This window comes from Pan troglodytes, chromosome 7, assembly GCF_028858775.2.
Source record: "Pan troglodytes isolate AG18354 chromosome 7, NHGRI_mPanTro3-v2.0_pri, whole genome shotgun sequence".
Classification (NCBI taxonomy): domain Eukaryota; kingdom Metazoa; phylum Chordata; class Mammalia; order Primates; family Hominidae; genus Pan; species Pan troglodytes.
The window spans coordinates 108,964,894-108,979,860 of NC_072405.2; the positions used below are offsets into that span (position 1 = coordinate 108,964,894).

At 36.1% G+C, this 14,967-nt stretch overlaps 1 protein-coding gene across 9 annotated transcripts in view; it reads right to left on the reverse strand.

The window, feature by feature from the left end:
* STK3 (serine/threonine kinase 3) overlaps positions 1–14,967 on the reverse strand; it is a 459,940-nt gene that overhangs the window by 351,791 nt on the left and 93,182 nt on the right. Inside the window, exons 1-2 of one of the 9 annotated variants that reach the window (XM_063816446.1) lie at positions 5,067–5,146; positions 3,391–3,477 (exon numbers count right to left, since the gene is read on the reverse strand). The exons of 7 other annotated variants lie outside the window; for them this stretch is intronic. In XM_063816446.1, the coding sequence (XP_063672516.1) occupies positions 3,391–3,453 (63 nt within the window). In that variant the 5' untranslated portion in view covers positions 3,454–3,477; positions 5,067–5,146. Of the gene's footprint in view, positions 1–3,390; positions 3,478–5,066; positions 5,147–14,967 lie in introns of those variants that run through there. One more of the 9 variants, XM_054656921.2, reaches the window with a different exon arrangement.

The window sequence follows — 14,967 nt, forward strand, 5'->3', positions numbered from 1 at the left end:
AAAGAATTAAATGCAGGGTCTCAAAGAGGTGTTTTTGAACAAGTTTCACTTCACGATGAACGTACACCCATGTTCATAGTAGCATTATTCACAATGGCTAAAAAGTGGAAGCAACCCAAATGTCATTCGACAGACAAATGAATAAGTAAAATGTGGTAGAAACATACAATGGAATTTTATTCAGCCTTAAAAGGGAAGGCAATTCTGCAATATGCTACAACATGGCTGAACCTTGAGTACATTATGCTAAATGAAGTAAGTCGGTCACAAAAAAAGGCAACTAATGTATGATCCTGCTTATATGAAATACTCAGAGTTACCAAAATCACACAGATAGACAGTAGAACAGTGGTTGCCAGGGGCCGAGGTAGCACAGAATGGACAGTTAGTGCTTAATGGGTACAGAGTTTCAGTCTTACAAGATGAAAAGAGTTAGGGGGATGGATAATGGGGATGCTTACACAACTTTATAAATGTATTTAATGCCACTGAACTGCACACTTAAAAATGGCTAAGATGGCAAATTTTATTTATGTGTATCTTGGCACAATAAAAATAAAACTGAGGGGGGAAAATGCCTTGATTCAAGAAAAAGCTCACCATATTTGAGTTGAATAAAGAAGGCTGAAGTTTAATGCACCAGAAGACTAGCTCTAGATGAGATCTGAGAGACAGGCAAGGACCAGATCATGTAAGGCTTTCCTGGCCATAGGTAAGCAGTCTGGATTATCTGAAAATTCTGGTACTTTCAGGAATTTATTCTCTCCTTCAGACTAGATGGTCTGACTTGACAGCGCAGAGAAAGCAAGCACCATACTCTAAAGCTGCACCATCCAATAGAGTAACCACTAACCACACATGGCTCCTAAACATTTGAATCGTGGGTATTCTAATTTCAGATATGCTATAAATGTAAAATATACACCAAAGATCAAGGCTTAGTACAAAAAGAATGCAAGCTATTTTGTTAAAAATTCACATATTGATTACCCACTAAATATTTACATATTATGTTATGATATTAATATATTAATGTTGAACATATAAAATGTTAATGTTTAATATAATAAGTATTAAATATGGTATTTCATATTATATAATATTGTTATATATTAATATGTGTGATACATTATGAAAGTTAATTTCACTTTTTTTAATGTGGCTACTCAAAAATTTAAAATTACATGTGGCTTGTGTTTCTTTTGGACAGTACTGCACTAGAAAGGGTCAACAAGAATGTTTTGTGAACACTTTGTTCACTGATGTATCCACAATGCTTGGAACTATGCCTGGCGTACAGATAGCACTTGATAAATAATGAATGAATGGGTACAGACTTGTCGATACAAAAAGAAAGGAGACACCTTCATCTGATGTTCCCAATCTTTCTAAGTTAGTGGTGTGCAGCCAAATGTGGGGGAGTGGGAGGTAGGAGTGTGTTTAGGGCCACCATAATGGACCACTACAGACGGTGGGCAAGGTGGTGGTGCTGTCATACGCACCTAGGTTTTCTCGTCTGTCCTCATCCTCCACTCTTTGTATAAAGACTAAAAAGCTTGGGGTGTTAATAAAGGCAGCATCAGCCCATAAAATTGTGTCTTATTTAGTTACTTCAGTACAGACCTTTTTAGTTACCTAGACTTCAATTTTTATCTCTTAACATTCTATTTCCAACCAATAAGTCACTAATTTTCTATTAACTCTGATTTGTTATCTCTGCTCCTGTACCCTATATATCACTGCTCTACTAAAGAATGTTCAGAATTAAATAAACTGACTGTACTTCAGGGTCTTAGGATCTGTCTGATTTTAATGCTATAAAGCCACTGGACAAATCCACAGCAAGTCTAAAGGAGGATTTTCCAGGGATATTATACTAATTCATGAACTGTCTGGCTTTGCTCAATGACTTGAAAGGGTCATTCCAACTCTATGATTCTATGTTATCAAAGTATCTTCATGTAGAGGCAATCTTCACTAAATAAAATTCTCACTCATTTGGGCATCAATCTATGTGTTCATTTAGTAAATATATTCTTGACTGGCTCTACCACAGCGCTGATACTCTTCAAGGTGCTGGGTATACACAGACAGGGAAACTGATAATCCCAGTCCTAATGAGCAGACAAGAATATCTGAGGGCATAACCTGAATTTGGCTCTGAACTGTTAAAGGTGGAGAGTGCAGATCTGAAGCTTATACAGCCTCTCTTTCATTATGCTTTCCTCCCTTTGGTAACAAATCCCTCCCACTACTTCAGAGAGTCAATGTCTTCCCATTCGCTTCATATCCTCCTTAATCAAAAAATGATGCAATATCCAGTCATTCATACAAGTACATGAATAGAGCTTAATTTAAATTTATTTTAACAACCCAATTTAGTATTAAGGCTTATAAGCAGTATCTGTACTTTAAGACTTTTAAATTCAATTATGAAATGAAAGGTTCCTATCCCTCAATAAAATCACTTTAAACAACAATAAACAGGTGGAGAAATATTTTCTAGAACGTAAAGGCATACTGTTGTCTTAAATTTTTATATTTATTTACAGTTTATAAAAAGTATTTTATGTGATTTCTCTACTTAAGTAAGTAAGCAGAAACACTTATTATTATTCCTTTTAACAGATGAGGAAACGAATTCAGAGAAATTAAATGGACTACCGAATGTCATACAACTACTAAGTAGCAAACCTCACATTTCTTCAACAATCAATATTACTTCCATCCCACCACTGCCAGATGTCACAAACATAAATATATTAATTAGTCTAATATAAGAAAAACTGGGGCCAGGCACGGTGGCTCACGCCTGTAATCCCAGCACTTTGGGAGGCCGAGGCAGGTGGATCACAAGGTCAGGAGATCGAGACCATCCTGGCTAACACAGTGAAACCCCGTCTCTACCAAAAGTACAAAAAAATTAGCCGGGTGTGGTGGCAGGCACCGGTAGTCCCAGCTGCTCGGGAGGCTGAGGCAGGAGAATGGCATGAACCCGGGAGGTGGAGCTTGTAGTGAGCATAGATCACACCACTGCACTCCAGCCTGGGTGACAGAGCGAGATTCCATCTCAAAAAAAAAAAAAAGAAAAACTGGGGGTTTTGAGACTTGTTCTAAGTGTGATATTCAAAATATCTGACAGTCATTAAAGCAAATGTCTAATTAGAACAGTTGCCAACCACAATACCAACCAATCAAAACAGCTACCAGTGGTAAACAACAGTAAGAACAGATACCAGCCATAAATAGGCAGTAAAAAAAAATCATCCCTGAATATCAGACAGAGTACCTGCCCCAGCTCAGCATTCAAATTTAAATTATTTTCAATGGTATGCCAGCCAAACAAAACAAATATACCTGTTAATGAATTGTAGAAGTAAGCACACTCACCTGGCCAATAATTTTTTTGATTCCTTTCACCCTGAGTACATTAATGGGTGGCTTTATGAGCATTTTATTGAAAACAGATGCTTAATTCTGCTAAAACAAATATATAAATCAAAGATTTAAACATTTTTAAAATACTTAGAAGAAAACCAAAGTAAGTTTCAAATCACTAAGCAGGAAAGATAGTTTCTAATCAAAAAAAGCAAAGAAAGAATTATGAGAACTTATTAGTTTTGTCTACACAAAAACTTAAAATACATAAGCTTAGAATACATACAAGGTTCTACATAACCTTAGAAAACTCAGAAAAATAGCCAGTTATGGTGGCACAGGCCTATAGTCTCAGCTACCCAGCAGACTGAGGTAGGAGGATCACATGAGCCCAGGAGTTCGTTCAAGTCCAGGCTGGGCAACATAGTGAGGCCTTGTCTCTAAAAAAAACTAAATAAATTTTTAAAAAGAAAAAAATAGTCATAGCAAGATATTAATATATATAATTATTTATTTAGAACATAAAGAGCTCATATAAAACCTTCAGAAAAACAATAAAATCTCAATAAATAAACAGGCCTAAGAAATGAATATAAAATTCACAAAACTAAAAAAAAGAGCTAATTAACATACATGGAAACTACTAAACTGCTCTAATTATCAAAGAAAGGCAAATTAAAACAATAAAGTATCAAATATAAAATTAAAATTACCCCAGGGGTTACAATATTGCTGTGAATAACAGCACATATATAACCAGAATGTAAACCAGAGTGTAAAAGTGACATAAGAATTCAGAAGTATTTTCCAAGAAGCACTAGGAAACATTGATCCACTGAAAAATTATTTATTGAGCACCTACTCTAGATTTAATTTTTTTTTAAATCTCTAACCTAACCTCATGGGGCTCCAATCTAGCAGGAAATACAGACTTAGAGACTCATAAATGATCATAAAAAGCTCTTTCAAAGTGAAACATAACCAAAAAGGAGTGCAATTAATTAGGAACAGATAGAGGAAGTGGCATTAAAATCAAGCTTTAAATAAAAAAAGTAGCTCACTATCCAGAGAAAGGAAAGAATACTAATAGAATAACTCAAATAATGAACTAAAGAATAGAAATATAACAATTATAAAATGGCACTCAGAAACCAAGTAAGGCCCAGTTTTCTTCCTTCCACTACAATAAGAAAAATGACAAAAAGTGATAGCCCAAATTTCAGCCTTGTACCAAAACGGAGACAAATCTTAGCAAATTTGGAAGATAAATGTTTAGTTGGTCTCTTTTAAATATCAATGGTGCCAAATGAACTTTGGACAAGAGAAATATCTGTATCAAGGTTTAAGGCACTCTACAAGTATTGTGTGTCACTAATGGAAAAGGAGGAGAGTGGAAGGAAATAAGAACGTATACTTAGTGGACACCATACAGCAGGTTCTGATCTAGATGTTTGTATCATGCTCATTTCATGTCATTTGGACATATGTTAACCTTTTTGTTATTAAAAAATAAAGAAGTTGACAGTCATTTTCCTAGATAGATGGAGTTTTGTTTTCAAATAATCTCTAGCTGTTTTAACAAATTTCATTCACATATAAGCACAGCCAATTACCAAAAGTAGCTAGATTTTATTTGGCAACAAAGAGAACTACTTCTTTCTATTGTGACATAAAATTTAAAGCAGTACCTTTCTCATATCTGTAAGACTTTTCATGAGGCTGGATAGGTCCATACCCAACTATTTCAAAATGGTCAGATTTATACTGAAAACACCAAGAGGGAGAAAACACATGAGAGAGGATCTGCTTCATATAGAAGAAGGTAATGTAAGAATTCAGTTCCAAGATGGAAAAGCGTTAGATCCATTCTCAAATCACAGCTAGCACTTTCTTCAGTGGTATCTGTTAAGAATCCCTTAAAACAAACAAAAAAAAATTTGTGGACACCATTGATTGGAATACAAAATATTTTATCAACAGAATACTTCATTTGTGGATTTAATTAGGTTATCCTCAATACATTACAGATTTCATTTCATTTAGGTCACTATACAAATGGTGCGATGTCATTTTTAAATCCTTTGAATCACATTTTATAGTCTGTTTTGCTGTATTTTTTTAAAGAAGGGTGGTAGAGAGATAATAAACCATGAATGAAATACTCAGCAATCAGGGATGAAAATAAGACATTTATAGCTGAGCTAATACGTTAAAAGACGGAAGTCTACATCTGGTTTCAATTGGTATGAATTCACTGGCAAATTTAAGAAGAATTTCATTGTACGAAAACAAAAAGATGGTTTTGATAGGCTTTAGTCCTCTGGTTACTTTTGTTTCTTTAGTCACATGATTAGTATAATAATATGATACATTTAATATGTCACTGTGTATATGGTTTTGATAAAAATACACCCACCAACTTGTCTCAAGGGCACATGCACAAATGGTTTTAAAATACATATACTGCCTTAATGCTTTTAGATCAGTAAAAATGAATTCAAGTGAGGTTTTAAGTTCACACAAAATTAAGAATTTTAATTTTCTAATAAGTCTTTCGCAATCTTAGCTAAACTCCACCTTTTGGACATAATTACTTATGCATATAAAATGACGCATTAATTCAACATTTAATACCTATTAGATAGTAAGGATACAAAAAATTAGACATACGCTCCCCTTTCAAATGCCATAAATAGATAAGTACAGATACTTCATTTAAGTTTTACTTTCATAGGCACTTGCATAAGGTCTTAAAAATTGATCGAAACTCACCAATGTAATCCTTACACAGTCTTTTAAGGCCTGGATCAAACTTTGCCTCTTTCAAGAAATCACCCTATGTTCCTCGAGTCAGGATTAATCTATCCAGTGTTAACAATGGTGATAACAATAACAGCTTGCATTTACTGAGTTCTTACTAGTCAGCCACTCCACAGGTTTCATTTCATTTAACACCCAAACAGAACTGTAGAAGGTAGGCACTAACAAGGATTTACTGAAAGTCTGTTACATGATCCCTGTCTTCATGACACTCAGAATTTTATGGGAAGGGAATAGGAACAATTAATTACAATACTAAGTGATGCCTGCAACAACAGGATTAGCAATAGGAGCACTCCAGGACAGCAGTTCTTAAAGCTGATTATGCATCAGAACCAGTACTCTTAAAATCCAAACCATCTAATACAACATTTAAGGCCTTGAATGATACAATTCCTGCCAGCCTCGACCATCTACCTTACCATTCTACCACTCAGGAAGGGCTTCACAGAGATGACTTTTGAGCTGACTCTAAAAGAGTGAACAAAGTTTATCAGGTGACCAAAGAGGGAAAGATACATAAGGCATGTGCAAAGGCACTGAGCATAAAAATACATAAAGTGCATTACCAGTGAATAGTTCTTTGTGTTTGAACATAGTGTGTATGGTAAAATAGTGCAAAATGGGAAGTCAGATTAGGGCCAAACTGTTTTACACACCCACATATTTTTAAGTGGAAAGATGACATGATCATATCTGAACTTTTAGGAAGAAAACTCTGACAGCAGGCTCTCAGACAAAGACTAAAAGGACGAAAACAGAAGTGGAGAATTTAATAATAAAATAATTCGTAAAAATAACAGTAGTAGCAGTAGGAGTAATAGTAACAGGTCTATAACCTTGCTTAGAATCCTAAGAGAGACTTGTGTGGTGGAATTAATAGTGAACACCTTAAGCAAAATTATTCAGAAGACGAAGAAGAGTCAGACCATGCAGAGAAGCCAAAAGGTGCCAAAAGCAAAATCCATCTTTCCTAATTTACGTAGGTCTTAAAGACTATCTAGAGTCTTTTCCCACAACTGAAAGTGCCTTAGCACTAAAGAATCATATATTGCTTAGTTAGCATCCTCTCAGTTCTCCCAAAAAATTGTTATAAAAAATGAACATGTCCTTTGACTCAGTAATTCCATTTCATTAATACATCCAATGACCACAACACAAATATGCCAATACCTATGTACAAAAGTTCCCTGCAGCTTTGACTGTAGCAACAAAACATTAAAAAGTTAGAAGTCACTTTCATCCAGGAGACTGAAAAAAAATACATTCTGTTACACACACATAAGACCTATATGTACTGGTATGGGAAGGTATCTAAAATATATCAGAAGTTGAAAATGAAAAACGGTAAGGTATAAAACATCACATATGGTATTAATCCCTTGTGTAAAACAAGATATACATACGTATGTGGTGAAAGAATCCACAAGAAATTAACTGACACAACCTCAAGGAAGTAAAATTGAAGGGTAGATGTGAAGACATTAACTTCCTCTTTTGTACCCTTTTGTATTATTTGAAATTTTTACAATGTGCTCGTGTTATGTTTTTCTCTATAATTTATATAATTAAAAGGAATGAAGCAGTTAAAAGTACACTCTAGTTAAAAGTACAGATAATTATGCAATGCAATTTTAGAAGATCTCCATATAAAACTGTTAAAATTAGAAATTTGCCATCCAAGGAACTAACTTTCCATTTCCTGGAATATTAACTTATATATATTTCTTGATTTCCTAAGATTAAACAAAAGTAAGATAAGACACAATGATCTTTCCATATGTTTTTCTAATGCTGAAGAATATCCACTATTTCAACAAACATCATACGATTCTTAAATCACTTGTGATTTAAAACTAAATACCACTTTTTAAAGTTTTTACCTTAACAGTAAAAAGTGGCAATTTACATTTGTATAGAACTTTACAGGTTACAGAGTCCTCTGACACTTACCATGTTTTTTTCCCACAAGAAAACACTGATGTAGGTAAAGCAAGTAATATGATATTAGATCAATTTCAGGATTAGGAAACTGAAGCTGAGAGGAGTTACACAATGTACCCAGGGTCACAGAGCTAATAAGTAACAACCCAAGCACTGAAGCTTGGTCTTCCTGCTCCACATCCAAAGGTCTTTCCACTAAACCACATCACTCCAAATAACCACTGTTACAGCGTGCTATGGGGTCAGGCTTCTGACAGGGAAGAAGGGCTCACTACAGATCTGGCAATGACAGGCAGTCTGCCTGCAGAGGAATGTACAATATAAAAATAAAGTGTATGAAGGTGGGCCTGACTGACGAAAGGGAAGTAGAACTGGGAGAAATGCCAAGAAGAATAGCAACAAAGGTGAAAACTGGGCAACTTACCAATAAGGGAAGCCAAGGAAATACCTTTGTAAACTTAATTTACTTAGTTAAGGTAGAAGGGATAGTCTATGTAGGGGACTATATATTATAATGTGGAAAAATCACAAAGTGTTTATAATTCAATCAAAAGATTTAGAAAAGATGTAATGAGGCGTGATGTGTATGCTGTATTTAATCAGAGATTACAATGTGGCAGCACATGACTGCCATGAAAATTTTAATGGTCTAATCCCACAATGCATATCCTGTTAATGCTGTGGCTTAGAACTTTAAGAGGCAAGTGTGAAGTACACTCAGAACTCATACTCACTCCATGGGACACCCGAAATAAGGAGCAAAAAGTATCACTTTCTACACAAAAGAACTCATTCTCCTAAGATTCTAGTACAGCACTGATCACTAGTACCCACTCAGAGTCAGAAAATCCTTGTAAGAACGGGCCAGGGACACCAGAAATAACACCAGGATCAAGCCATCCTGGACTAAAGGGAACCATGGGTCTTTCCACTGAGTACTTTCCAGGAAAATCCTTTTAGCAAACATTTACTGCTGACCTAGCAGGAACAGCCTCCTTGAGAAACATCAACCTTACTGTCCCTTACTGTGACAGAAGGAAAAAAGAGATGGGACCCAAAAGCTTTGACTCAATGTCACCAGATGTATCTTCCACAGTTTAAGACTCATTTTGTGAGCTATTTTAGAGTTTTTAAATTATTGTCCTTTATTCCTGGTGTGTTTTGAAGTTTAGTAAATATATAGAAACATCTATTATTTTTTGCCAGTCTAGCACTCATTTGCTCTTCTCCTGCTAAACATATTCTGATTTCCCTTTAGGAAATCACTACTTCTCCATTCTCAGACCATGTATTTCTGGTAGTCAAGTCTACCCTAGCTCCAGATTGAACATATGACCTAGGTCTAAGTCAATTACTAAATCACACTGTAATGGCCACAATGATTTGCTCAGAGAAGGGCACATGACCCACGCAGAGGCACAAGATTATCACTCTTTTCTGCTGGATTTCAACTAGAAAGATATAACCCAGGGAACTGCTGGCAGACATCTTGTAACCGAGGGAAGAGCTTGTGTGAGTGAGGCCAAGAAAGAGGTAACAGAACAAAAACATGAATTCAAGTAATTCCTTTCACCCTGAATCAAGCCATGCACAAACTAACTTTGCAATGAGCAAGGGTTATGTGAACAAATAAATTCCCTCTTTGGCTTAAGCTGGCTTAGGCTGGGTTTTCTGTAACTTATAACCAAAAGTTGAAACTGATTCAGTAAACTTGAAGTAAATACCAAACAGGAGAAGTTCTTGGAAAAGAGGTTTGTGTAAAGCACAAACCACTGACTAACTCCAGAAATGCTAGAGGTTATTCCAGATGTATAACAGCTTTAGATGTCTGATATATTTTCTACTTTCTGGCCCATCAAAAAAAGGGATACAATAATTGGCGGAAAGAAAAGTAGAATAAACATATTTTTTAAAAGGAACATGCACAGTCATTTTTTTAAAGTCTCCTGCTGCCTTGATTTTCCTACTAGCACCTCCCCTAGCGAGTTTGTCATTGTATTCATTTGCATTTGATTTCTCATTTTACGGAACTCTCAGATGTTTCAGTTTCCATTCATTTTTATGGCATAATCAACTCACACAATAGTTACCAAAACCCTTTACAGAAAAATCAATGGTTTCGAGAAACTTGGTGAATATGTAGCAATTTCTGAAATACTTAAATCTCAAAAGTAATACTTAAGCTTACATGTAAGATTTTATCTGATCATTCATCAAGCTTCATATTCCAACTTCTTAATAACCAAAATTTCTCCCTGCCCCCTCCTCCTCTCCTAGGATAAAGAATACACACATTAAATTGGGGCTCCCAGGTATCCTGGATGAGGAAAATACTCTGGGAAAAACAGCACAGCTGTTCAGTTAACTCCCTTCTACCCTCACAAATCTATTCCATTCCACCCCCCTAAAGAAGAGACTTGAAAATATAAAATATCCAAGGTTATAAACAATAAAAAAAGTTATGGAATTTGTCCAGAAAAACACAAATCTTCTGTTCAACACAAAGTACATACATTAGGAAAAATAACTAGAATATTTTAACCATTATTCGAGAGGGCAGAGAGAGGTTGTCTTTCATGAAATCTGGATTGCACATGTCTGGCAAGGAAAAAAAAGATTAATAATCTATCACAAAGCCCCACAACTAGTGATTCAAAATGAAAGCTTTCACTACTTACACCATATGTAAATATATATATATACAAGCTGCTTATAATCCCTTGATCTGCAGAGAAAGAGAACTGATACTCTACTGTGAAAATGGTCAGTGGGTACACATTTTAAAATCCTTTCCCACATGAAAAGATTCCTGAAAAAGAGATCAGAAGACAACAGAAAAGCACTCAATATATATGGAGTTGTAAATCCAGTATGAACCAGTATCTATTACACAAAGGAGGAACATGCAACAAAGTGATTAGGAAAGTCAAACATGAATTAATCTAATAACACAAAGGCAAATATAAACCCCAAAGAGCACTTTATTGAACAGAAACCCACACATATAAAAAAGATGTCTATTATTAACAATGATATATCAAGCTTTTAAACTCCAAATAAATCTTAATAATCAATAATGCAAACTTGATATGCCCTTACCAAGAAAAAAAAGTTTGAAGAAGCACTTAACATCAAGGCAGAACATATACATATTTTTAAAATATAACAAACCAAATGTTTACCATAAAGGCTATTACATGCAAGGTATTGATTCTAAGGGCACTTGGATAAAATATGCTAGTATATTTTGAATAGCCACTGCTTGACTCTTTTATTTATTTGGTTATTTGGTTATTTATTTATTTATATGTTTATTGAGGTGGAGTCTCACTCTGTCACCCATGCTGGAGTGCAGTGGCGAGATCTAGGCTCACTGCAACCTCTGCCTCCTGGGTTCAAGTGATTCTCATGCCTCAGTCTCCCGGCAGCTAGGATTACAGGCGCATGCCAACACACCAGGCCAATTTTTGTATTTTTAGTAGAGACAGGGTTTCTCTATGTCAGCCAGGTTGGTCTCAAACTCCTGAGCCCAAGTGATCTCCCCGCCTCAGCCTCCCAAAGTGCTGGGATTACAGGTGTGAGCCACCTCGCCCAGCCACCACCTTTTGATTCTATTAAAGAAACTAACACTGTACCTAAAAATGTGAGGTCTATGTTATGGAATGTATACTTTCTTCATTAACAACAATAATTCAAAGTACCAAAGTACCAATGGTGAATACTAAGATTCTATCCTTGGTTCTATAGTTCTCTGCATTCTTCTACCCAAATACATCTGATAGATGATCATGTCCAAAATGCAAAGACACTTTTATCTACCTAAGTGAGATGATAGGATAAGGATGACAATGTCAAAAGCAAATATATATAGGGCCACTTATGTGCCAGGTGTTATTCTTTAAATACATGTAATCTTTATAACAACTCATATCTTGTCCCATATATCAGATGAAGAAATTAAGTCACAGAGAAGTTTAAAAACTTGCCCAAGTTCAGAGAGGTAGTATGTAGCAGAGCCAGGATTCAAATCCTGGCAGTCTGGCTCCACATTTCATGTTCTCAGCTCAATTCTAGTCTTCAGCTATAATTCCAATCCTTTCTTTCCATATCACTACTTAACCTCCATATGTTTCCATTTCTCATCTGGAAAATGGGTCATTAATAGTTGTTACCTCATAGAGTTCTCCAATCCTCATGAGGATTAAATGCCATAATATACATAATGTATTTAGAAAAGTACCTGGCACATAAAAGTAATACATATTTCTGTTGTTATTTTATCTACCAAATGTCTGTCACTGGAGTTGAGAACCATTGTTCTAAAACTGTAACAGTGAGAATTTACCAAGCAGAATAGTCTTAATGTGCCCTTACACTGGTAACTAAAGAAAACTGGACTTTCTCAATTATTTTCAATACAAAACAAGTCCACCACCAGCCTTCAAGAAAATATACAAATCATTTAAGAGTTGCTATCTTCAGTCTGGAATTTCTTCTCCATTATTTTGTGTTCCCTCACACCCACCCAATATTACAGAAATAGATCTCATCCTGATAAAGGTATATAGTGAAAATGTCTCTTATATATCAAACTGAATGTTTATATAACTTTTAAGACATAAAGGCCAGGTGTGGTGGCTCATATCTGTAATCCCAGCACTTTGCGAGGCCGAGGTGGGCGGATCATCTGAGGTCAGGAGTTCAAGACCAGCCTGGCCACATGGTGAAACCCCATCTCTACTAAAAATACAAAATTAGCCAGGCATAGTGGTGCATGCCTGTAATCCCAGCTACCCAGGAGGCTGAGGCACAAGAACTGCTTGAACATGGGAAGCGGAGGTTGCAGTGGGCCAAGACAGTGCCACTGCACTCCAGCCTGAACAACAGGGCAAGACTCCGTCTCAAAAAAAAAAAAAAACAAACACCTGTGTGGTATTTTAATGTAATTCTCATCTATACAGCTGGATGCTGGGTACTCTTGAATCAGAATACTACTCCCAGAGTTTGGCTTCACGAAAGAGCTACAAAGTGTGAAGACTGAAGGAACTACAACCATCCTTTAACCCAGGGACTAACGCTGATCGACATTTAAATATGCTTCTATTAATAGTTTTCTGTTGTGACAACACTCTTGCACAGGCCCCACTATACAATTGTGCCAAGATTTCTCAAAAGTACAGAAGGAGGAGGAAAACCACCGGATAGAGCCTAGAGTACATACATATTCAACGACAGGAGATTACCAAATTACTCTTTGAAGTAGTTGTACTAATTTAAATTCCTAAGAGTATGATAGCATATAGAGTATATATAAGGCACAAGTGAGTACAATAAATTTGGAAGCATTTCTATGGAGAGGGTCATAACCAAGAGCAGACAAAGAAGTGATCTACCAAGTAAACCCCAGAAGGACTCCAAGCTTAGAACCATAGGGTAGGGAGAGCAAGAGTGAAAGGGAGTTCACTTTTTCATGGAAGCTGTAAAGAAGAAAATGGAACAAGAGTTGGCTCCTTGTCCCCAGTCTGCCCCTGCTCCCATGTACATGCAGATTACATGAATTCTGGCATTTATCCCCAGATCAAAAAAAAGGGGAAAGGGTTCCTCTCTAAAGAAATTCAGGGGGCCGGGCGCAGTGGCTCACGCCTGCAATCCTAGCACTTTGGGAGGCCGAGGTGGGCGGATCACGAGGTCAGGAGATCGAGACCATCCTGGCTAACATGATGAAACTCTGTCTCTACTAAAAACAATACCAAAAAATTAGCCAGGCGTGGTGGCAGTAGCCTGTAGTCCCAGCTACTCGGGAGGCTGAGGCAGGAGAATGGCGTGAACCCGGGAGGCAGAGCTTGCAGTAAGCCGAGATGGCGCCACTGCACTCCAGCCTGGGCGACAGTGAGACTCCGTCTCAAAAAAAAAAAAAAAGAAATTCAATAAAAACCTGTTGTAGGCCCTTTCCCTTAAAAGCTAGCTCCCAACCCATTCACCCTAATATTATGCCTGTCAGTCAAAAGGCATTGTCCCAGTGCTTACGGTGAGACCTGAGCAGCCTTCCAGTTCCAAGGGCAAGACCAGAATAAATAAAACAAGGAAATCAATAACCCTAGAAGGAACAGAAATGATTCAGGAAACAGACAATAGCATTTATTTAAAAAACGTATTATTCTTAAAGCAATTTCAAAAGCTTTTCTATCCATGTCAGCATCAATATGTTATGAAAAAGGAATAATCAAAAGAGTTCTTGTAATTAAAATATAACTGCTAAAATAAAAAGTTCAGTTAGAAAAGTCAGAAAATAAAGCAAAATAAAGCACCCTGCCTCCTCCAAAAGGCAAAAAGACAAAAAGAGACAGAAAATCTAAGAGGAAAAACAAATTCAGGAGATTCAACCTTTCAATAAAGAAAATAGAAATTTTCCAAAGCTGAAGACAGACAAGTGTTTATATATTAAAAGGAACTATTGAATGCTGAGCATAACTAATAAAATGGACTCACATCTAGGCACATTCTTGTGAAATATCAGAAACGTCAAGATAAAAAGAAAACTCCAGAAATTTCCAGAGGGGGAAAAAACCTACAAATAAATAAGACTCTGACAGCCATTAGCAAACACTAGATGTTAGAAGATAAATGGAGGAAAGTCTCAAAGCTCTGAGAGAAAATTATTTTCACTGTAAAATTCTACATAGGCTATCAACCAAGCATAAAAGCAAAATAAAGACATTTTCAGATATGCAAAGGCTCAAATAATAATTGACCCCTTATTCTTGTATCATGAAGAAGAGAGTTTAGGAAGAATACAAAACAAAGGTAAAAACCAAGAAAACAGGA